We start from the raw sequence: 24,372 nt of genomic DNA, 5'->3' as shown, positions 1-24,372 counted from the left end.
AAAATTCAATAAAAAATGAAAATTGAATATTTTTAAACAAAATAGTGATTATGGCTGATGCAAGAAACTCTTCAACTAAACTCAGGATCTGATTCTCTAGGTGCAAGAATGATCAGCATTAGGTACAGTGAAGACATGTACCAGGAGTCAACCCCCATAATCTCCCTCCTCAGAGTCCCATCAATTAATTTGGGAAAAACTTTGCAATATTTGAATGGTTTTTTCAATACGTGAAGTGATTCTACTTTCAAGGAAAAATAAAAAACTAAATGATACTGAAAAATTTGGTCTCCTTGACCTCTTTCTAACACCCAAATTATCAAAAATTGAAACACTGTGATTTGAACAAATTTTCTTCAAAACATGTTCTGCTTTATGGATCACTAAGCGCTCAAGAATATCAAAATTTTGCCCCCCTCCCTTGTCACTCACAATTACCAAAAACTGAATTAAAATGCTAAAATGTTATTTTTGCAAATACATTCTACTTTTAGAATAAAGTTTAAAAATTAATGGATCAAACAGGTTTGTAATATTCTAACCATTTAATTTTTTTAACATGTTCTGTTTACAGTAAAAAAAAACTTAAAAATTGATCAGTAAAAACTTAAAAGATCTGACAGAATTTGATTAACCTCCTTTCACGTAAATGCTCACTGCATATTTATTGCTTCAGCTAAAGAAAATACAATAAAAATATTCTGATAATATTACTGTTCTTTTAAAATATGCTCTACTTTCATTGACCAGTAAAATTATTTAAAATTAGTGAAACTAGACAGTGTACATAACAATCAGGTCAGTTATGTAACTGAGGTGAATACAGCTTTTACTTGCAAACTGGTGTAATGATGGGAGCTGCAAGGGCCAAACAAATATACCACCTTAACATTTTATTCTTCTCCTTAAGGAATTAATGCAAGATTAGTATTATGCACATTGACCTAACTACAGGATAGGAGGTCAGTGTGCAACTAATATTTCAAAAGACTGTTAATAAAAAGTAACAAGAGATGACAATACATTATTCCTGTCATTACCTAAAAATTAACTGGAAGGGGAACATAGATCTTAATAACTTGATATTATTAATGTTTATTTTTAAATTAATAGTAAAAATTTAACTTACTACCACTAGTAGTTGCAGGAGAATTCTTTTGTGCAGGTTTTTTTCTTTTTCCTTTATTTTTCTGTGAACTAGATGCCTGCAAGTATAAAATAGTATTAATAAAAAAAGGGGGATTTAAATAATTTTTTTTTTCTTAGTGTACTATGTTTAGTTGACATCAGTCAATTTAACAAGAAATCAATGTACTAATGTCTAAAAAATCATGAAATTACATAAAACCATAATATTTGCTAGCAGCCATAACTGAAAGATTGCAGGCAACTTGACATAAGATACATCACACCTAAAATGGGACATCATTCTCAAGCATTCCAAACCAGTCTATTCAGGAAAGAAAAAAGTGAAGTTTTTTGCTCTTCTTTATAAAATCAAATTCTTTCTAGTGCTACACATCAGCAAATTGATTTCACAAAAACCCATATGAATTAGCACTACAAGCGATACAATCTTTCTATTCGGCACAGGGACTCACTAAATAATGAATGCTAAATACTACCTGCAAAAGCAACTTTTATACTAAATCAGCTACTTAACATATATTGCATCTATGACAATGATTAGAAAAGATAGTTTACAAGAAATTTAATGTACTCTTCTTGCTAAAAGATAATACCTCCACTTATTACAGAAGTAAATCACATTTTATTACCACATTAGTTTTATAACTTGCACCTGAATCTCAAATACTGATTTTAGTTACAAACATTAATTTTTTTTTTAATTTCAAATGCCAATGACTGCTACAGTAATTAACCATTAATAAATGACAAAAGGATGTAGGAGAACAGTACCAAGTATTGTAACTTTGGTAATCTACAGGAAACATATTATTCAACATGACTTTTGTAGTTGAAATTTTATTTAATTAACTTCACCCTTCAACTTCCAGGATGCTATTTCCTGAGACATTCCAGGTGCTGCAGAACCATCAGCTTCTAAAGGGAATGCATCTTACCAAGAACTGACTAATTAATTATTTATAGTAATTCCTTCATTTAGTTTTCATATTTTTCTCACAATACATAAAATAGACACTTACCTTCTTATTAGACGTACACAGAATGTCATCAAATTCCTGTTCACCTATTTTGTCAAAAAGATGACTACGAGCATCAGGTAATCTATCTGGATTAACAGTCAATTCTTGAATATCTTCATCATTTAAAGATTGTACAGGAGGTAATTCTAGTGCTTCATCTGCAGTAGGAACAATTTCTTCAATATCACTAATGTGTCTGAAAAAATAGAGAAAACATGTAATATTAGTTATGCTTGGAAAAAATGCTTTACAGAAAAGAAACTGTATCAGTGAACAAAACATGCACATCACAACAGATTATGCTTGCAATCTGTTGCGATGTAAAATCAAACTAAATTTTAATTTTGCTTTAATTTTTAAAGAGTAGTAGGTGAATAAAAAAACAGTAAAAAGACAACAGAAAAAACATTTTCATGAAGAGTTGAAGAAATTACTGAAAATATAGCACATAATTCAAGATCTAATTATTTAAATATATAGACAAATTATTGTGTTTCTTTCAACTTCTTCAATGGAAATTTTTTTCTTTATTTATTATTTAATAGTTCTCTCTTTGTATCCAAGTTCTTTAGAAAAGTAATATGGTGTAAATATTTCTTTTCTTTTGTAAAGTAATTTTTTTTTTCTAAAATCCACAGATAAAAAGTTAAATTTTCAAAACTGAATAACCAATAACACATAATTTAAACTATATAACAATAGAAATTTCCAAATCACGACTTTAAAGTATTGCAACTGAATCAGTTCAAATTCATTTACACTAATTTGTATACACTCACGCCCACATATATCAATAAAAAGGTATTACTTACAGAAACAGAAATGTTTTTAATTACAAATTTTACAAATGTAAAAATTGCTTACCCATTTATAGTAGTCTGAATAGCAGATGAATTGAGAAAAGGTTTGATTTTATGAGCACCTTCTTTCAATCTGTTAGTAATATCTAACAATGTATCAGCTACTGGAGCTACATGTAATTCACCCATTGAAAATAAAGAACTTGGCTTCTTCTCACCTAGAATAAAATAAGAAATCCATCAATATTATACATCATTCCATTGAGTTACATACATGGTTTACATGCAACTAGTCTATACAGAGCTGTTTCCTGCAAGCAACTACATTCACTCACTAATTGTCTCTAATAACATTATTTTTCCCCATGTGAGTTTTTTACAATTTTTTTTGTATAATTTTTTTTTTAAATTAAGTCTTTCCCTTGCCAAAGAACATAGTACATAAAAGATTTGAAAGCTATATTTTTATTTCTGTACCTGCCAACCACATTCAAAAATTTAAGTTGGCTAAATTAATAGTTTAACTTGTATCGTTAACTGTAGAAATATCAGCTATGAAATACTTGTAATGTCACAGATTGTTTAGGCAAAACAAAAATTTTAATTCATTTTAAAATTTACAACAGATATTTCAATTTTTCCCAATTATTTTTTGTTTCCAGTAGAAATTACAATATTTTAGATATTACTTTTACTGAAAAAGTTACTGAATTTACTGAAATTAGCCTACTTATTTACACAGTGCATATGGAAAGTCACTGTGCAGTATGCTTTGGAATTATGTGATGCATTCTATTCTTTCAGCATTAAATTGGTTGCACTGCGGGTTTTTTGGGCAGTTCTCAGTAATAAACCAAGTTGTCAGTTGTTGGATTGTGATTGAACATGCTTCATGTTGTTTCGTTTATTGGAATCAATAGTTGCAAGAAACATAATGGTTCTTTCAATAGAGGAACACATTTTTCTCACTGAATATATCTTTCATGAAGGTGGCAAGTATACTGATTTAGTGAAGCACAAGTTTTCTGAAAAGTTTCCAAATACTTCTGTTCCTTACCCCAATGCAGTTCAAACTCTTAACGAAAAGATTTCAGGAAACAGGTTCTGTTGAAGAAGATGATCGAAGTGGAAGACCATCTAAACTTAATGAACAGAAGCTGCTTGATATTTCGGATGCAATGGCTGAAAGTCCTTCAAAGTTAATGCATAAGTTACCACAGCAGCAAGATATCAAACTTGCTACCACACATAAAGCTGTAAGAAAAGAACTGAAACTTTTCAGCTACAAAGTAATGTGAGTTTAAGAACTGAAACCTACAGATCATGCCAAAAAACTAAATTATTGTCGTTTAAACATCTTATTGACCAAACTTCAATAGGTATCCTATAGAACATTACAATTTTTGAAGATGAAGCATGGTTTCATCTGGGAGAGTATATTAATTCACAAAATACAACTGTGGTTAACAACTAAACCTTATGAATCATATGAACAATACAATCATTTATCAATTAAAATAATTTTTATTCAATCTAATTTACCACTGATTACTTTAAATCAAACATATTTACAAAGAATGTTGTTCCTATTTCACAAAACATATATATTTATGTATATATATGTTTTATATAATAAAATCATTGATGATAGTAATAATAATAATAATATACTTTAGAAGCTGCCAAATGAAAAATAAAGAATATTAAACAAGATAAACCCTGGGACATTTTAATCTACATCTTATTTATTTGAAAAGTTCTTTTTATATAGAAATTAAAACATGTTTTATTAATAATTACAGGACCAAAAATAAATAAATGAAATATAATGTTCTAGCTTGTATCCAATGGATTAAACAATTTTTATCATATACAATTCAATTTTGATAAAGATATTGAGTTACAGTTCTAACAATTTCATTACAAGAACAGAGAATAACCACATGTATAATATCTAGGCAAAAATAAAACAAGAATGTAACTTAATTTTAAAAATATCTCCAATTGAAAAAATTAAAAAAAAACATTAAGGAGTTGTTAAAGTCATAGTAAATATCAATAATAATTATATTATCATCCAAAATGAATTGTTTTTAGTATAAATATGTTATGAATGTTTTGTATATATACATGCGCACGTAACTCTATAAAGATCTTCTGGAAGAACATCTTCAAATATTTAAAAGGTAAATACATTTATAATTTTCTTTTAAAAAATTGAACTACATTTTATAACAGTGATCAGTGAATTTAATAAGTAAAAATACTCTTATAATTAGCTTATTAAAGTAGAAATGAAGTAAAATACTATTTTAAAAACATACCATTAAATTTATCTGGAACATATGCTATTCTAACAATATTTCTCATTCCTTCAATAATAAATATTTCACTATTGATAACAGAAACAGAATGAAGATCTCTTATATTTGATAAACTAGTTACCACAGTTGCTTGCTGTGGATCAAGAACTAGTAAGGAATGTTTATTAAATGTAACTAGAAATGTTTCTTTCCATACTAATAGAACACCAAAATCTTGATTTTGTACAGGAGATAATGGGGCTGGAAGAGGACGTAATAGTCGTATTATAGGATGTGGTTTTTTCACAGCTTCCTGAAACCAACAATGTAAAGATAAGTATATACACAGAATTGCAACAAGTATTGCAAATATTAATAAATGAATCATCAAATCCAGTAATGGAACAAGTCAGACATCTTTTGACTTTTAAACCATCTTCAGTCTCAACTATTTGGATTATAATTTAAACAGTTTTAAAAAAGTCAGGGAACAGTTTTACCTGTTGGTAACCAACAGTTAGCATGAATTTTACTAGATGATACAAACAGAACAGGTGTGTAAAGCTACAAATACTAATTTATAGAACAGTTTGACATTTTGGCCTACCGAACTGAATACAAATGATTTTTTCTAAATAGCAAGATCAAAGATTCTGAAACTACTCAGAATTTTCATGTAAAATCTGTTGAAAAAAGCAAGGTAGAAACATGTTGATAACCACTTTTGTTTTTGATGTATTAATAACCAAAATTGCAAAATTAAGCTAAGGAAAAAGTGCTTTTGGAATATTTAAAATGCACTTCACCTTCAAACTGCACTCAACAATGCTGAATTAAAAATAATTGTTAGAAATACACACTTGTAAAAATTACTGTTTTAGAACAACTCAAATGCTATTAAAACAATTCAAATTTTTGTTTAACAACTTAACAGATACAGATATGTTTAACACATACAGATATACTGCAACAATTTTATAAAATTAAATGGCACGCTGGTATAGATCAGCTGACATTACTTATCTGAAGCAGAACAAAAAAAAATAATTCATTTTAAGATTTAATTTATACAATATTTTCATCTCTAAATTATGCAATATAATATATTTTGTAAGCTCACCTGTGTATAACAAAATATGCTTCTCTTCTACAGCTAGGAAGTGATATGAAGTGAAATTTCAAGTGATATCCACAAACAGCTTGTTGCATTACATTGGGTGTACACAAGCAACTTCATTAATTATATTTGTTCATCGATCATAAATGGTTTTGGGTTTAGATACATTAACATTATCTCTCAACTTTCACCAAAAGAAATAATCCAGTGTTTTCCTGTCACAGACAACTGTTTTGTTCCTTATAACCTAACTAATTTTCTAAAATGATCAGTTTATTTCTAAAAATGACTGCTTGCATGAATGCATCAGGGAACCACAAAATAAAAACTTTGTTTTAGGTTACTCGGCTAACTTGTGAACATTTAAATATTGTTTGCACTACTTAATTTACATAAACCAGAAAACATCATTGATGTCATACAGATATTTTCATATAATTTTATGATAAATAATGCCCAGAAAAATGTTTAAAGGATAATAACATTTTTGGATGAGGTTCTTCTGTATTGAATTTTTGAACCAAATGTCAGAAGTTCAATGTAGTCAATAAGAAAGTGTTTTTGAAAATAAGAAGAAATGTCATTACCTGCATAGTTTCTAATACAAGCAATAGAAGGAGATGAAAACATGGAAGCAAAGTTAAAGAAATTAACAATGAAGGATATTATATTTAATGGTTGCAGAATCTTCAGATGATATAAAGCCAGCAGCATCTTCTTACTATAGAATAAGATTTTTCTGAACTTTCACTCCTGACTAATTTGAATTAAATGAAAATGAAAAGCTGCCACAACTTAGCAAAAATTCTTTCAGGATGTGAAAATTTTGAATGGATATCAACAAATGGACGGCGAAGTTAACATATTCATGTCTTACGGAGATACTAGATAAAAATATGAAACAAAGCAATGAAAAGAAAACAAAGCCCACAAGAAAGTAGGGAAGGTCACAGTAAAGGGGGTGAGATTTTTAGAGGGTCCACTCTCTATAAAAAATAGGAGAAATCCTTCTGTTAAATCTGCCAAGAAATTACGGCAGAAAAACCAACGTTAATTCCAAAAGTACACCACTGTAAACATTTTTTTCAGATGTGGAAAAACTGTTAATTTTTACTAGTACTTTTCAATAATTCAAGTACAATTTAAATTAATTTTTTTTTTTAAATTTATTTCCATAAATCATTTACACTTCATATATAAATCGATCAAGAAATGTTTACAATTATTTTTTTTTAATTATAGATCCTGGACCTAAAATGCAGCAAAAAGCTTTCTGAAAATTCTCTTTTTTATTTTAGCCTGCATTGAACGAGGTGTTAGATTTAGAGAAAACTTTATTTAAGCAGATTTGTTAAGCTTTACCTAGATATATTTTTTGAAAATTATTTTTTATGAATTTAATTACACAACAGAATTAAATTATCAAATAAGAATTAAATGTACAATAACCATTAAAAAATATATTATCATAAATAAAATAAAACTTTGAAGAAACACATTGCAATCTCTTGTGTATTACTCTACAAAATCTGTCAAACGTATCATTAAACTATGAAGGCAAGATAAAATACAGGTAACCTCGACTTATGAAAAATAATTGTCATGACATCCTAGATTAGAACAAATGTCTGTAAATCACTAATGAAATCAAACAGTATGATTATTTATTTAAATTTTTTGTGTATTTTAATATATATAAAAATACTTGTTTAAATATACGTACAGTTGTGTTTTAATAAACACATGTGCGCGTGCACACACAAACAGGAGGGGGAGAGAGAGAGAGAGAGACAGTTCCCATGAAGAAATGGAGAAACTTTCAGGACATGTTCTACTGGTGAAAATAATGAAAAAAGTTCATATAAACAAAAGTTTGGGAACACTTTGTTTTCAAGTTACGGTTCGTGAAAGATTTCACCCAGTTTTCAGTCTTCTAATAAAAAGAAGCCCTACTATAACATTCGGGACCCAAATTAAGGAGTAGAGTTGGTGGTTTCTTATGTAATTTGAACTGGAAAATAGGGTAAAACAAGTTCCAGAACTGTAACTCCAGTAGTTTTTAAGACATCCAATGTAAAACACAAAATTCAATGTCGAGAAACAAGTTTTTTTAGGTTTGTAGTAAAATGGCTTTGTTAAATGACTAATAAAGATTTTATAACAAAGCTTGTAGAGAGTTTAATTCTGAGAAAATTAATGTAAATACAGCCAATAAAAAGTTAATAAAAATTTTTAAATATCAATTTTTTATTGAAGCAAAACAGACAGAAAATCAGATTATTCTTTCTGTACCTAATAAACATTCTTTTTAAAAACAAAAAGGCTGATCACTGAAAATAATTTTAAAACAAATACAAAATTTACAAAACAATATTTTAGCTGTGTATAATCAATAATTTACACAAGTAAAATGAAATAATTACATAAAAAACTAAATTGAAGTGTATGTTATTTTAGAAATATTTAAAAAATTTTTATTGTATAGGGCGGCAATACTAACAGCTAGTGAACAATGAAAATTGTGTACTTCGTTTGAATCTGTTGTCATAAATTACCATCATTCCAGTAATGGCAGTGGAATTATTTTGTTATTACAAATTTTGTGGTTGTTACAGTGTTTATATTTTCTAAATTTTTAAGTTTTTATTTCTGTTTTGTTATTTGTAGATGTAATTATAGAATTGTATACCAAATAACAACACAGGATACTGCAAAAGTCAACCATTGGTATTAGGTTTTTCTGTCAGTGTTTTGGAGGTTAAATTTTATTTTTTGGTTTTAATTAGCACAGTGGTCAATATGTTAATGAATTATTTGAATTTTCAACAAATTATATATATATAAAAGCTGACAACACAGTTGTAGGATTTTTTCTCATCACGCAGCTAAAGCTGTGTTCCAGGAGAGTCCTATAAATGTGGGTTGTTTCTAATAAACAACTTACACACATACATTCAAAACTTAATTTAAAATATTTATCATTTTATTTAAATAAAATATTTTTTCATTTAATTAATTCAATGATTCTAATTAAAGTGCTCACATACCGTATTTAATTTGTACAGGTGTGGCAGTACTAGCAGTGATGGTCAACATTAACTAAACTACCGTAATTTCACAACTTACATAGAACAAATTTCACTTGTACAGTCAGCAGACTGTATCAAGCCAGATATTGAGTCAACTGGGCAATCGAGTTTGAGACCCAGCCAGACCAAGTTACTTTTTTATACTTTACATAATATTCATTTACTTAATTCTACTTCTCACCTGTGACTTCACAACATAGCAGTAAATGCATAAAATTGTTTTTTTAAACATACAGATTGAGCCATTTTAATAAAACTTACCATATCTTTTTAAATTAATAACTTCTAAAAAAATGTAGACAAATATGTAAATTTTATATTCATTAATTCTAAAAGGGTGAAATTAATATTTCATTCCAACACAACTCAAAAACTGCTAATGTTAGCAAGTAACTGTTTATCTAAAATTTTAAAGTTTCATTGTGAAGAGAATAACACCTTTTTTCAAATTAAGTCTTCAAACACTGAGTTTTAACAGAATATAGTTTCATTCCCTTTCTAATAACACTAGTATAACTTAAGATTATATATCCATTACAGTTATAAATAATGAAAATTTCAAATGTACATTACTGTACATTTTTACTGTCACAGATTAATCTCAGGTGGCCAGTTTGTTTAAATGCAGTGATTACAGCATCAAACTAGTTAGTATCACAAATCCTTTTTTTCCTGTGCAAGATCTGCAGCAAAGCAATACACAGTACAGAGTGTCCTTTTACTCTAACAGGCTTTCCCGCCTACCGGCAGGTCAGCCCGCCGGTTGGATCTTTTGTTTTTCTGTTTTGCCTGCCTAAATATCACAAATATTACCACAAATTGCAAATCATCAAATGAACTTAGCTAAGAAGTTGAGTTCTAAGGGCTGATGTACTACACTAAAGTGCGTTTAATCTTTCAATAATTTGCATTAGTGTACTACTTTGGGGATCTTAAGAATTGTAATGACGACATTAACTGATGGCAATGGAATGGTACCATTATAAACAGAAACTTTGAGGATCCCTCCTTTACAAAATGTATGGTTATCAATCAGTCTATAAAGTTATTTGTAAAATGTACAGTTTTGTGAATAGCAACAAAATCTTTCTTCAGTTCTTTTCCCTCTCAAAGGTATATTATATTGCTAGTTAACAACCAATGTAATAGCTAAATGAAAGAGTATACAATGAAATTAATACAGATGCACTATCTACCAACTAGAAACTGCTGACTAAAAAGGAAAATGATACAAGGAATACAGTAAAGAGCACAAAATACAAATTTTAGGAGAGGAACTAACTTCTTACTCTCCTTTAAAACACAATTTTTTCCATAGTTAAATTAAAAAATTCCCAGGCACATTAAAAAAATTAAAGAATACTAGTTTACTAGTTTTGTGAAAGAGCAGATGCTGTATAAAACAATGAAAATAATGTAAACCGTAAATAATGAAACTGTAAGGTTCTAGAAGAACTTTTAAGAAAGTAAAACACAACCCAGTATTTCAGACAAGAAGAATGACTATTCCCTTACTGAGACATAATAAACATTTAATTTTTCTAGAAAGAAAAGAGTAAAACATTTTTAACACTTATAACATATCTCCACAAAAAATTGAAAGATTATATATTCGTACCATCCCCCAGAATACAAGTATCTATTTTATACTAACTTACTTTAAAAATAACAGTTTTATGAACAGTTCCTTCACTGTCAGCCTGCCAAATACGAAAACCAGGTCGACATGAATAAACAAGAGGTTCTAAAGGATGAGATGTCTGAGGAACAAATGTACCACCGAGTGAGCAGAGGCTACATGAAACAGAACAGAACTAAATAAATACAAGATAACTGAATAAATATAAATAATAATAACAACAAATAGACCTATAAAATTATAAAGAGAAACTTAGACAACTAATTTTTTTATTATTGTTTTCCGTGGGCAAAAATCAGAACAGTTAGTATTGTCATATTATAGTTTTACTAAAAACGATTATTTAATTTCACAGAAATTCAAAAAAAAGGGAAGGCCATAAAAATGTACAAAAAAAATGTTTGTAATAAATGACAGAAAGGAAACAAACAGAATTTTTTTTTGAGGGGGTTTTAAAGGGAGGGACATCCCTCCCATAAACTTGTCGTTGCTGGTTTGCTTAGGGTACACTAGATCAATGCATGGTTTTCTCATGATATCCGCTGAAGCATCTGTAAACCCCTTACATAGCAGCTCTTTAATAGCTCAAAAATTCCTTTTGATTGTTAACATTATGCTGGACTGTATTGAACAAACAAACTAGTAAGAAGAATGGGAATTGTCTGTGAAAATGGGGCCAAAATACTGTTTAAATCTTTAAAAGCTGTTAGTCTACTATTAGAATTTATCAGAAATATCATGCTGAATTATTTTTCTTTAGTTTGCAAGGGGATCCTGTTACACCTCTGATTGGATCTGTCTGTCTATATCTGTGTCTGTCTGTCTATATCTGTGTCTGTCTCTCTCTCGCTCTCTCTCTCTCTCTTTCTATATATATATATATATATACACACACACACACGAGGTGCGACAATAAAGTAATGAGACTGATTTTTCTTTGCAAGATGTGGCAACCCTGCAGCTTGCGTAGGCACACCATCTTTGACCTTGGTCTATAAGCTACTTCTAGTCCAAGCGACACATTGATGCAACTGCTCAGTCGTGAGTTGTGCTGTAATAAGTGAACACGTGTTTGTGTCTCTCGTCACAGAAATGAAACCGCAAAATATTGAGCAATGGTATGCCATCTCTTTTTGCGTTAAATTGGGTGAAAACGCGACAACTTATGGTAAGCTTCAGAAGGATTTTGGAGAGGAGGTTATGTCAAGAGCTCAAGTTTTTCAGTGACATAAAATTTTTAGTGAAGACAGAACGAATGTTGAAGATGAAGACCACAGTGGACAACCATCAACCTCACGGACAGATGTCAACTTGACCAGGGTGTGGGAAATCGTATGATCTGATCGAAGATTATCTGTGAAAATGATTGCAGAAGAACTCAACATCAATCGAGAAATGGTTCGTCTAATATTAACTGAAGATCTTGGTATGAGAAAGATTTGTGCAAAAATGGTCCCCAAAAATCTCACAAAACAACAGCGAGAAACACGGAAAAATGTGGCAGCTGATCTGTTAGAGCAAACGGAAATCAATCCAGATTTGTTGAGCCGTGTTATCACTGGTGATGAAGGTTGGATTTTTCAATACAAACCAGAGACAAAACGCCAAAGTTTGCAATGGTGCTCAAAGGGATCACTCACACCAAAAAAAGCTTGCATGTCAAAGTCAAAAGTGAAATGCATGCTTGTGTGCTTCTTCGATTCCAAGGGAATTGTTCATAAAGAGTTGGTGCCTCCTGGACAAACAGTTAACCAATATTTCTACAAAGAAATTTTAGAAAGACTTCGTAAACGAGTTCTTCGTGTCCGTGCCAACATTGCTGATAATTGGATTCTGCATCACGATTATGCGCCATCCCATACTGCTCTGTCAGTACAGCAATTTTTAACCTCAAAACAAATTTCAGTACTACCACAGCCACCTTATCCACCAGATATCGCTCCGTGCGACTTTTTTCTATTTCCAAGAGTCAAAATAGCGGACAAGGGACACCATTTTCAAACAACACAAGATGTCCAAAAAGCTGTGACGAGGGACACAAACACGTGTTCACTTATTACAGCACAACTCACGATTGAGCAGTTCCATCAATTGGATTAGAAGTAGCTTATAGACCAAGGTCAAAGATGGTGTACCTACGCAACCTGCAGGGTTGCCACATTACTTTATTGTCGCACCTCGTATGTATATATGTGTATATATATATATGTATGTGTGTATGTATGTGTATATGTGTGTGTATGTGTATGTGTATATGTGTGTATGTGTGTATGTATGTGTGTATGTATATGTGTGTGTGTGTGTGTGTGTGTGTGTGTGTGTGTGTGTGTGTGTGTGTGTGTGTGTATGTATGTATGTGTGTGTGTATATGTGTATGTGTGTATATGTGTATGTGTGTGTGTATATGTGTATGTGTGTGTGTGTGTATGTATGTGTGTGTGTGTGTGTGTGTGTGTGTGTGTGTGTGTGTGTGTGTGTGTGTGTGTACATGTGTGTGTGGATGTGTGTATACATGCGTGCATGAGGGCAGATGCACATGCACATGTGTTTATTTCAAATATGTTCTTGTTTTTACTTTATACATATTTTTGTGACTCTTTAAGATTTGCTATATGATGGATTTTTTTACACTCATTGTGGTTTATTTTTATAGGTTTTGTTTAAATTTTTGTGTGTTTTTATCCATTTAACAAAGTTACTGTACAACAAACATAAATAACCATGTTTTTTATCCCAATTTATTGGTTTTTACCCCAGATTTCTCAAAAACTACTGCAGATATGGTTCTGGGACCTATTTTGTTCAATTTCTCAGGTCAAGGTTGTAAAAGATAAAAATCTGTCAGATCTATTTATTTATTTATACAATATCTTCTTAGAAGTAATTTTTAATAAGTAATAATTTGAATCAGTGTCAATGTCTAAAACTTGACCACACAGCTATTCAGAAAAAAAAGCAAAATTACACTGGTCAATAAAATTAAATCTTTTGTTTGTTAAATGAGAGTGAATGGCTGATTATTACAGTATTTTTTATGCTGATTTCATATATGATAATATATTTTTTCTATCAAGCTCAGTTTTTTGTAATAGAAATTTCTTTTGAAACAAAAAATGTAAGGTGAATATATTATGACAATGCATTACATGCATTTTGTACTTACCTAAAATCTTATTTCTTTTGGATTTTCTGCTGAAATTTGCTGTAGGTAGATTCCTCTTTAGATTCCAATAGTAGTAAGCTAACATTTCTGGGTTCAATTTTCCCTGGTATGTTTTTACTGTAGACATCTCCTGATGAAAGCATTCTCCATGTTCATCACTGATATCGCCGAGATTGTTAGGGAAAATCCAAATGTGAATGTAAGAAATGGATTTTGAGTGATATGTTATACCCAAGTTCTTTGTATTTTTGTAGGAGTTCACTCAAAAGTTTTCTGTGGTTACTGACCTTATGGTTTCCAAGGAAGTTTATTATTACATTTTGAAATGATTTCCATGCAGCAACCTCCAAGTCATTGAAACATTCTTCAAATGCCACATCACTCATTAGCTTTCTTATTTGCGGTCCAACAAATACACCTTCCTTTATTTTAGCACTGCTTACATTATGGAATTTGTTTTTTTAGAAACTGAAACCCTGCACCATTACGATCCATTGCTTTAACAAAATTTTTTAATAAACCTAGCCTAATGTGTAGTGGCAGAAGATAAACATTTTCTGGTTTTACTAATGCCTGACTAACAACATTCTTCTCTCCTACAGTCAGTATCTCTCTCTTTAGCCACTGCTCTTTTATGTAATGGTTTTTCCTATCCCTGTTGTTCCATTTGCACAAAAAGCAACAGAACTTAATGTATTCAAGTTGCAGTTCAAGTAAAAGCACTATTACTTTCAGATCTCTACAAATATGCCATAAATATTTTTCATACTAAATCCTTCTCAATACAAGTCTGATATTTTCAAAAGACTCCTTTATGTGAACAGCATATGCTAATGGTATTGATGGGTATTTATTTGCAATGTGAAGTAGAACACCTTTCAAACTAAGCTTTGACAAATCTATAAAAAGTCATCATTCATGGTGCATATGTTCCAAAGCTTCCAAGCTTCCAGTAAAGAGTCTACATCATTACAGTATACTAAGTTTTCGTACTGAGAGAAGAAATGTTCAAATTCTGACTGTCATGGAAGCACTTATTTTAGAATTTTTTTTATTTTTATTTTATTGTAAAAGACGCCATCCTTTCAATTATAATTTTATTTTAGTTGCTACTGGTGCAGAGTGGACCAATAGTGGTGCACCAGGCAGCTGCACATGGATCCCTCCATGACTCTCTCCCAATAGAAGCAGTTCGTTGTCAATTAATTTATAGATTATATTTTATTTAATTTCTAACTGTAATTATTTTAATTGGTATTTTTATTTATTTATTATAATTATTATTCATTTATTTTATTTATTTAATTTCATTAAAAAATGAAAGGGATTAAGTTAATATTTAGCAGTAAAAAAAAAAGTATTTTTTATTTAGCAGGAGAGAGTTATTTGTGCGCAGCCACCAGGTGCATCACACAATTCGCTCTGCACCAATAGCAGCAGCTGGATTGGCAACTAACACAATCTCACAAGAACACACATAAGACTAAACAAACAAGACAGCATCCCAAGACAGCTCTCCCTGTTATTATAATGGCTAGCATTAAACATTATATTTCTATTAAAAACTATTAAATTCTATATCTAATCATTCCTTAAGCCTATTTTAAATATAAAAACATCAAAATGTTCAGAAAAATATTCTCTACATACTAATATTTCTTTTCTTAAAAATTTTCTGTAAAATACTTAATATTGTCACAAACATGAGGATACAAACGCGTTGGGGGTCTAGTGGGCAGAGCTCCCTAGTTAGATGGTTTGGCGAGCGAGGCAAGCCTAGCTGGCTAGTATTTAACAATTAAATATATATTAAAAATTATAGATTACTTCAATTGAACAAGCAGGATGATAAAAATTAATAAAAATACTGACTGAAATAGACAAACATGAACATTAATTTTCACTAAATTTAAAAATAGTAAACTTACAAAAACCATTACAATAACAAAAACAGTTTTGGCAAGCTTTTCTTAATCTTATAAACAAATACATTTATGCGTAAATTAAATAAATATATTTGTTAAATCAAGTAAATTTAACATTACTTTTTAAAAAATGGTAAAAACAATAAAGACTTTCTCTTTCCAAATTTTTTTCAATAACAATTAGGATGGTAACTGTTTCTTTGTAAAAATATTAATTTAATTAAATTATTGTGTTATTAGTTTTACTTATAGAACACAAACAAATAATTTTACACATTATTCATGAAAATTGAACATTTTTAATGCTGTATTATGAATATTAAGATACATATTAACTTTACAGGTCATCTTTTTTTCCTTTTTCAATACTAATCTCTCTAATGATTTTCTACATTTTCAATTTATTTTAAATTAACTATTCTAATTAATTCACATATTTTCTGATTTACTAATGATTTAAATTTTGAAAACACATTTTTGTTAACAATTCACAATAATTCTGAACAGATTTTATAATTTTTTTTTTTTTTTAAGAGTTAATATTGATCAGAATGTAACAATATCATTTCAGAACATAACAATATAAATATTTTTAACTTTTTTGTTTTGTTTTTAAATGCCTATCATAGAGATACCTCATTTTATGACTTTCAAAAAGTATGGTTTTGAAAATTGAAAAGAAAGTCTCTTTCATCATCACACATTTAATTTTCTATAAATTAGCATATAACTAATATGCCTAATTTCTAAACAATACATACAGATATAAATAAACAATACATACAGGCATACTACTCACCTAGTACGTTCTTTCTGTCCAACTTGAATAACTCGCCAATTATCTTCTTTATGAGCTAAAATACACCTAAATTCAGTGGCAACAAGTAATGTTCTCTTTTGATGGCTAAAACTTAGTTGCACTATTTTATATTTTTCATTTAATATTTCACATGCTTTGCTTAGATTCTGAAATAAAAAATAGAAAGAATTTTAGTGCATTTATGACTTCTAAAGATAAACTTCTAAGGTAAACTAGTCCCCCGTTCGGATCTCTGGGTGGGGACTACTAAGAAAGGGATCACCAGAAAATTAAAAAATAACATTCTACGAGTTGGAGCGTGGAATGTTAGAAGTTTAAAAAAGGTTGGTAGGCTAGAAAATTTAAAAAGGGAAATGGATAGGATAAATTTAGATGTAGTAGGAATTAGTGAGGTTCGGTGGGAAGAGGAAGGCGACTTTTGGTCACATGATTTTTGGAATAATTAACTCAGCTTCAAATAATGGGCAGGCAGGAGTGGGTTTCGTAATGGACAAGACGATAGGGAAGAGAGTAGAGTATATCAAAAAGCTTAGCGATAGAATCATTGTAATCAGGATAAAATCAAAACCCAAGCCGACGATTGTTGAAGTCTATGTGCCTACAAGTGCCAATCATGATGATGAGGTAGAGTGTGTATACAAAGAGATTGATGAAGCAATTAAACACGTAAAAGAAGATAAAAATTTAATAATAGTTGGAGATTGGAATGCAAGCATTGGAAAAGGCAAGGAAAGAAATATAGTGGGTGAATACGGGCTGGGCAAAAGGAATGAAAGAGGGGACAGACTTATAGAGTTTTGTACGAAGTATAATTTAGTAATTGCAAACAGCCAATTTAAAAATCATAATAGAAGAATATACACTTGGAAAAAGCCAGACGATACTGCAAGGTATCAGATACATTATATCATGGTTAAGCAAAGATTTAGAAATCAACTCGTTGACTGCAAAACTTACCCTGGAACAGACATTGATAGCGACCATAATTTGGTGATAATGAAATGTAGATTGGAGTATAAAAACCTGAAAAAAAGGTGTCAGATGAATCGGTGGAATTTAGAGAAGCTTGAGGAAAAGGAGGTAAAGAAGATTTTTGAGGAGAACATTGCAAGAGGTCTGAGTAAAAAAGATAAGGTAGAAAATGTAGAAGAAGAATGGGAGAATGTTAAAAAGAAAATTCTTAAATCAGCAGAAGCGAACTTAGGCGTAATAAAGAGAACTGGTAGAAAACCTTGGGTTTCAGACAATATATTGCAGCTGATGGATGAACGTAGAAAATATAAGAATGCTAGTGATGAAGAAAGTAAAAGGAACTATCGACAATTAAGAAATGCTATAAACAGGAAGTGCAAACTAGCGAAAGAAGAGTGGATTAAAGAAAAGTGTTCAGAAGTGGAAAGAGAAATGAACATTGATAAAATAGACGGAGCATACAGGAAAGTTAAGGAAAATTTTGGGGTACATAAATTAAAATGTAATAATGTGTTAAACAAAGATGGTACACCAATATATAATACGAAAGGTAAAGTCGATACATGGGTGGAATATATTGAAGAGTTATACGGAGGAAATGAATTAGAAAATGGTGTTATAGAGGAAGAAGAGGAAGTTGAGGAGGATGAAATGGGAGAAACAGTACTGAGATCTGAATTTAAGAGAGCATTAAAAGATTTGAATGGCAGAAAAGCTCCTGGAATAGACGGAATACCTGTAGAATTACTGCGGAGTGCAGGTGAGGAAGCAATTGATAGATTATACAATCTGGTGTGTAATATTTATGAAAAAGGGGAAGTTCCGTCAGACTTCAAAAAAAGTGTTATAGTCATGATACCAAAGAAAGCAGGGACAGATAAATGTGAAGAATACAGAACAATTAGTTTAACTAGTCATGCAACAAAAATCTTAACTAGAATTCTATACAGAAGAATTGAGAGGAGAGTGGAAGAAGTGTTAGGAGAAGACTAATTTGGTTTCAGGAAAAGTATAGGGACAAGGGAAGTAATTTTAGGCCTCAGATTAATAGTAGAAGGAAGATTAAAGAAAAACAAACCAACATACTTGGCGTTTATAGACCTAGAAAAGGCATTCGATAACGTAGACTGGAATAAAATGTTCAGCATTTTAAAAAAATTAGGGTTCAAATACAGAGATAGAAGAACAATTGCTAACATGTACAGGAACCAAACAGCAACAGTAATAATTGAAGAACATAAGAAAGAAGCCGTAATAAGAAAGGGAGTCCGACAAGGATGTTCCCTATCTCTGTTACTTTTTAATCTTTACATGGAACTAGCAGTTAATGATGTTAAAGAACAATTTAGATTCGGAGTAACAGTACACGGTTAAAAGATAAAGATGCTACGATTTGCTGAAGTAGTAATTCTAGCCGAGAGTAAAAAGGATTTAGAAGAAACAATGAACGGCATAGATGAAGTCCTACACGCAAGAACTATCGCATGAAAATAAACAAGTACAAAACAAAAGTAATGAAATGTAGTAGAAATAAAAAAGATGGACCACTGAATGTGAAAATAGGAGGAGAAAAGATTATGGAGGTAGAAGAATTTTGTTATTTGGGAAGTAAAATTACTAAAGATGGACGAAACAGGAGCGATATAAAATGCCGAATAGCACAAGCGAAACAAGCCTTCAGTCAGAAATATAATTTGTTTACATCAAAAATTAATTTAAATGTGAAAAGATTAGAAGCTTTTGAAATGTGGTGCTATAGGAGAATGTTAAAAATCAGATGGGTGGATAAAGTGAGAAATGAAGAGGTACTGCGGCAAATAGATGAAGAAAGAAGCATTTGGAAAAATATAGTTAAAAGAAGAGACAGACTTATAGGCCACATACTAAGACATCTTGGAATAGTCGCTTTAATATTGGAAGGACAGGTAGAAGGAAAATATTGTGTAGGCAGGCCACGTTTGGAATATGTAAAACAAATTGTTAGGGATGTAGGATGTAGGGGGTAAACTGAAAGGAAACGACTAGCACTATATAGGGAATCTTGGAGATCTGCATCAAACCAGTCAAATGACTGAAGACCAAAAAAAAAGAAAAGAAAAAGAGAAACATATAAACTACTTATTTATTTTACATACAGTGGAATATAATACATGAAAAGCCTGAAACTTAATTTTAATAATATATTTTTGCTTATTTTTATTAAATTTCATTTAATAATTTATTAGCTTTTACTGTAATTACAGATTATAAACTTAATTACCTAGTGCCCCTTTAGTACTAGTTGTCTATTAATTGTAAAGGAACCAATTCAATAATGTTACAAACAAAGGTTTTTTCAAGTGATATCCACTTAATTTCTTATTAATTGATATCACTTATTTCTATAAGTGATATCCACTTATATTTTTTACTAAAATCATTCTAAGTGAATAAATCATAAAAAAATAACTGGGCCTGCAAAAATGAAAAGAATCTCTATTTGAAACATCAAAAAATCTTCTATGTAAAATGAATAATATCCTACTAGTGTTAATTTTTATTAATTGAAATTCTTTTCTTAAAATGTCCTTAGTTCATAAATCAAAACAGCTAATAGCTGTTAAGTGAGAGTATAAATTGTGTCTCAGTTTCCAACTATAAAAAAAAATTTCAAGTAAAGTTAATAAAGAAAGATTTTATTCTTCTTTATTGAAATATTTTGCATAAAAGTGCATCCCAACAAAAGGGGGGAGGATTTTACTTTTTGTCTTGTTGTATTTTTTTGTTCATTTTGAGCAAGTAAATGACAAATATCTTTTTGTATTTAAGCTGTTAGTTATCCAATCATAAATATTTCAAATGAAAAAAGTACTACTTCAATTGCATAAAAAGACTAATCTGATTAAGTTCAATTGATAAGTTTCATTAAAACAGATTCATTTTCAAAACCATTTTTGAGTAATATTCTATACTAACAAAAGAAAGCAAATATAATAAAGAAATAACAGGCCAATCTTAATTCCGACACCTTTTTCTAAATGCAACCACTTTTTCGAAACTGCTTTATGGAATTACATCTTTCTGATTTAGAAATTGGTGTGAGCCTCCATATGGTTCGGCTTGATAGCTTGTTTACAAGAAAAAGAGTAAATAAGTGAACTATAACAGAATTCCTCTGTACTCTGGCGATACCAGTGGTATTTTAGCCAAAACTACTGTGCACTCCAAACAGTAATATAAACAGAGATTCTATATCTTTGTTCGCTATTAATCATAAAACAAACATGTAAAGTTCTTTTTTTGAAAATATCCGCAACTGGTATGAATCCACCACCCCAAAAGAGAGGATTCACACCCTCTCTTTGGGCAAATCAAAATGATTTTCTCTTTTTGGCAAATCAAAATGATTTTCTCTTTTTGAGAAATCAAAATATGTGAACCTTGCATTTTGGATTCTGCTGGCTAGGAATTAAGGAAGAATATTTTGAGTCAGTCAGAGGACTCCAGGAAAACCTACCACAAACTTAAATTTAAACAAAAATACTTCATAGGAACACTAAACATAAACTCATTAACTAAAGTAACTAAGTTAAAACTAATTAAACTACTAAGCCAATTTAAAATCAAAATCTGTACAATACAAGAAACATGATTTACAGACAAAAACAATTTTGAGAATTTAAAAATTCCAAAAGGAAATCCAGGAGAATAATTGGAAATTCCATAGATGTTTCAGGACTGCTTTCTTAGTAGAAAAACAATATGAAAACAATATAATTAATTTCTACTCCCCAAACAGACTTTCAATCCTAACAATAAAATGTAAAAACAGATACAACTTAATTAACTGTCATGCCTCCTTAAATCAAGACAACCAAAGGCAACCAGAAAACATTGATGCACATTGAGAAACCCTAGAATACAAAATAGATAAACTCAATCCTAGACACACTAAAATCCTGCTTGGCGACTTTAACACCCAAATCGACAGAGAAAAAGAAGACCAAGGTATTAAAGGAAACCCATCACATAAAAAAACCAATGCAAATGGTAAAAGACTCATCTCCTTTTGTAAGAGCGCCGGCCTAAAACTTATGTCAACACAACTCAAAAAATTCCCAAGAAATGCAAGACATGAAATCCAAGACAAATCAAACCCTCGAAGAATTCCAAATTGATTATGTGATAATCTAACAAGATTGTATAACAGAGATTTCAAATAGATTAGAATATGAAAATCTGACTTCGATTCTGACCATTCCTTATCTCAAATTAGACTAAAATTCTTATCCAACACACACACACACACACACACACACACACACACACAAACACACAGAGAGAGAGAGAGAGAAAGAGAGAGAGAAAGAGAGAGAGAAAACATTATATGCTTCAAAAAAGAAATCTCCAAAATGAAAGGTGATTCCTGGGAAGAAATCAAAAACTCAAAACAATAGCGAGGAAAACCTTAGAAAAAGCTAAAAGGAAGAAATATTCATGGTGGAATGAGACATGTGAGAATATGGGAAAATTACCATTCCAATCTGATCCCTCAAACAACCAAAACTGGTTAATAGCCCAAAAAAATCTCAAATTTAATTATAAAAATGAAAAGAGACTAAAAAATATAAATTCAAAGAAAGAGAAGAAAACTTCATAAAAAAACAACACGTGACTTTTATCAAACATTTAAAAATAAACTTCAAACATTTAGCTCCATTTGCACAAACTTTAAAGATGAGAAAGGTCGGTTAATACTAAACAAACAAGAGAACCTAAATAGATTGGCAAAATCAAAGAACTACTACACTCCCCAAATCCGAAAGAAACCTTTAACTTTAATCCCCAAAATCTAAACCTCCAACCAAAGAAGAAATACAAAACATGATTAATTTCTTAAAAATAATGAAGCATGCGGAGAAGACTTGATAATTTGCAGAGAAGCTTAATATCACGAAAGACAAACTAAGTGAAAAACTAGAGTACACGTTCAAAGAAATTTGGGAAACCAAGAAAATCCCAGAATAATGGAAAAATGCCTTAATCCACCCAATTCATAAAACTGGTGCAAAAACTGATATACAATTACAGAATAATCTCACTTCTTTCAGTTTCCTATAAAATACTTCCAAAACTCACATACAACCCACTATAGAGATAGAACTTGGGGAATACCAAGGCAGCTTCAGAACAGGCTGAAACTACACAAAGCAAATTTTTAACCTTAAACAAATTCTAAAATATCATAAAATAAGAAACCCCAAAACAATAACTGTTTTTGTCGACTTTAAAAATGCATATGACTCCATACACTGCAAATCCCTCTTTAAAATACTTGAAGAATTCAAAATAGATGCGAAAACAATAAGCATAATCCAACAAACACAAAATCCAGAATTAAGTTCTTAGGTGAACTTTCAGACTCTTTTGAAATTAAAACAGGGGTAAGAGGGAGATGGACTGTACCCAATCTTGTTCAATTGTGCACTGGAAAAAGTGATCAGAGAATGAACCAAAGAACTTGATAAATTAAACATCACAAACACCCTATTTATTAGAAAGATACGACCTAAAATAAACACACTACTGCTAGCATTTGCAGATGATATTGCTATCTTTGCTAAGAGCACAAACTAAAATACAAAAATTAATCAAATGTGCAAATAAAATAGGATTACAAATCTCCTTCAAAAAAATACAATGGTTCACAAACGATAGTGAAAATAAAGAAACCAAAATCAAAATAGATGAAAATCAAGAAATCCAAAGTGTTCCAAAATTTAAATAACTTAGTAAAATCATAACCCCTAACATTTTAGAAACAGAAGCAATGAGAGAAAGAGTCAAGAAAATTAATCTCACCTTTAAGCTAACAAGAAACATCTGCACTAAAAAATCACTACCTTATAACTCTAAACTAAAGCACAACACAGTCATTTTACCCGAAGGCCTATATGCAGCCAAATGCCTCCAAACATTTTCAGATAAAGAAATTTTCAAAGTGGAAAAAAGAATTCTAAGAAACATTTATGCACAACTTTAAAAACGAAATCCGCAAACTCCAAAGCAAAAACAAAATTTACAGAAACACAGATAAACTCTACAACACAATAAGAATAAAAACGTTACAATTTTATGCCCACTTGTAAAGAATGGATCTTACAAAACAAACCTCTGACTTACAAAACAAACCTCTGATAGATTTAATGCAGCAAAAACTAAACTCATATTGTTCTCAGAAATCAATAAAGACATTAAAAAATTAAATATAAACAAAAACACAGTACAAGACTGAGATCAATTTAGAAAACTTATACAAAATGGTAGACTTCCACAGAAAGCCAAAAGACCAGGCATAAAATGGACTGAAGAAAGAAAACAAGAACAAAATAGCAGA

The 24,372-nt window shown here is 30.3% G+C and overlaps 1 protein-coding gene across 3 annotated transcripts in view; it reads right to left on the bottom strand.

Moving 5' to 3' along the window:
- The window catches only part of LOC142319470 (tectonin beta-propeller repeat-containing protein 2), a 104,402-nt gene that overhangs the window by 65,260 nt on the left and 14,770 nt on the right, over nt 1-24,372 (bottom strand). For all 3 annotated transcript variants that reach the window (XM_075356788.1, XM_075356786.1, XM_075356789.1), the window contains exons 4-9: nt 17,004-17,170; nt 11,136-11,271; nt 5,293-5,584; nt 3,033-3,186; nt 2,169-2,364; nt 1,130-1,205 (exon numbers count right to left, since the gene is read on the bottom strand). In XM_075356788.1, coding sequence (XP_075212903.1) covers nt 1,130-1,205; nt 2,169-2,364; nt 3,033-3,186; nt 5,293-5,584; nt 11,136-11,271; nt 17,004-17,170 — 1,021 coding nt within the window. The remainder of the gene's footprint in view (nt 1-1,129; nt 1,206-2,168; nt 2,365-3,032; nt 3,187-5,292; nt 5,585-11,135; nt 11,272-17,003; nt 17,171-24,372) is intronic.

This window comes from Lycorma delicatula, chromosome 2 (genome assembly GCF_047948215.1).
Source record: "Lycorma delicatula isolate Av1 chromosome 2, ASM4794821v1, whole genome shotgun sequence".
Lineage (NCBI taxonomy): Eukaryota > Metazoa > Arthropoda > Insecta > Hemiptera > Fulgoridae > Lycorma > Lycorma delicatula.
This window is presented reverse-complemented; position numbering and strand designations above follow the sequence as displayed.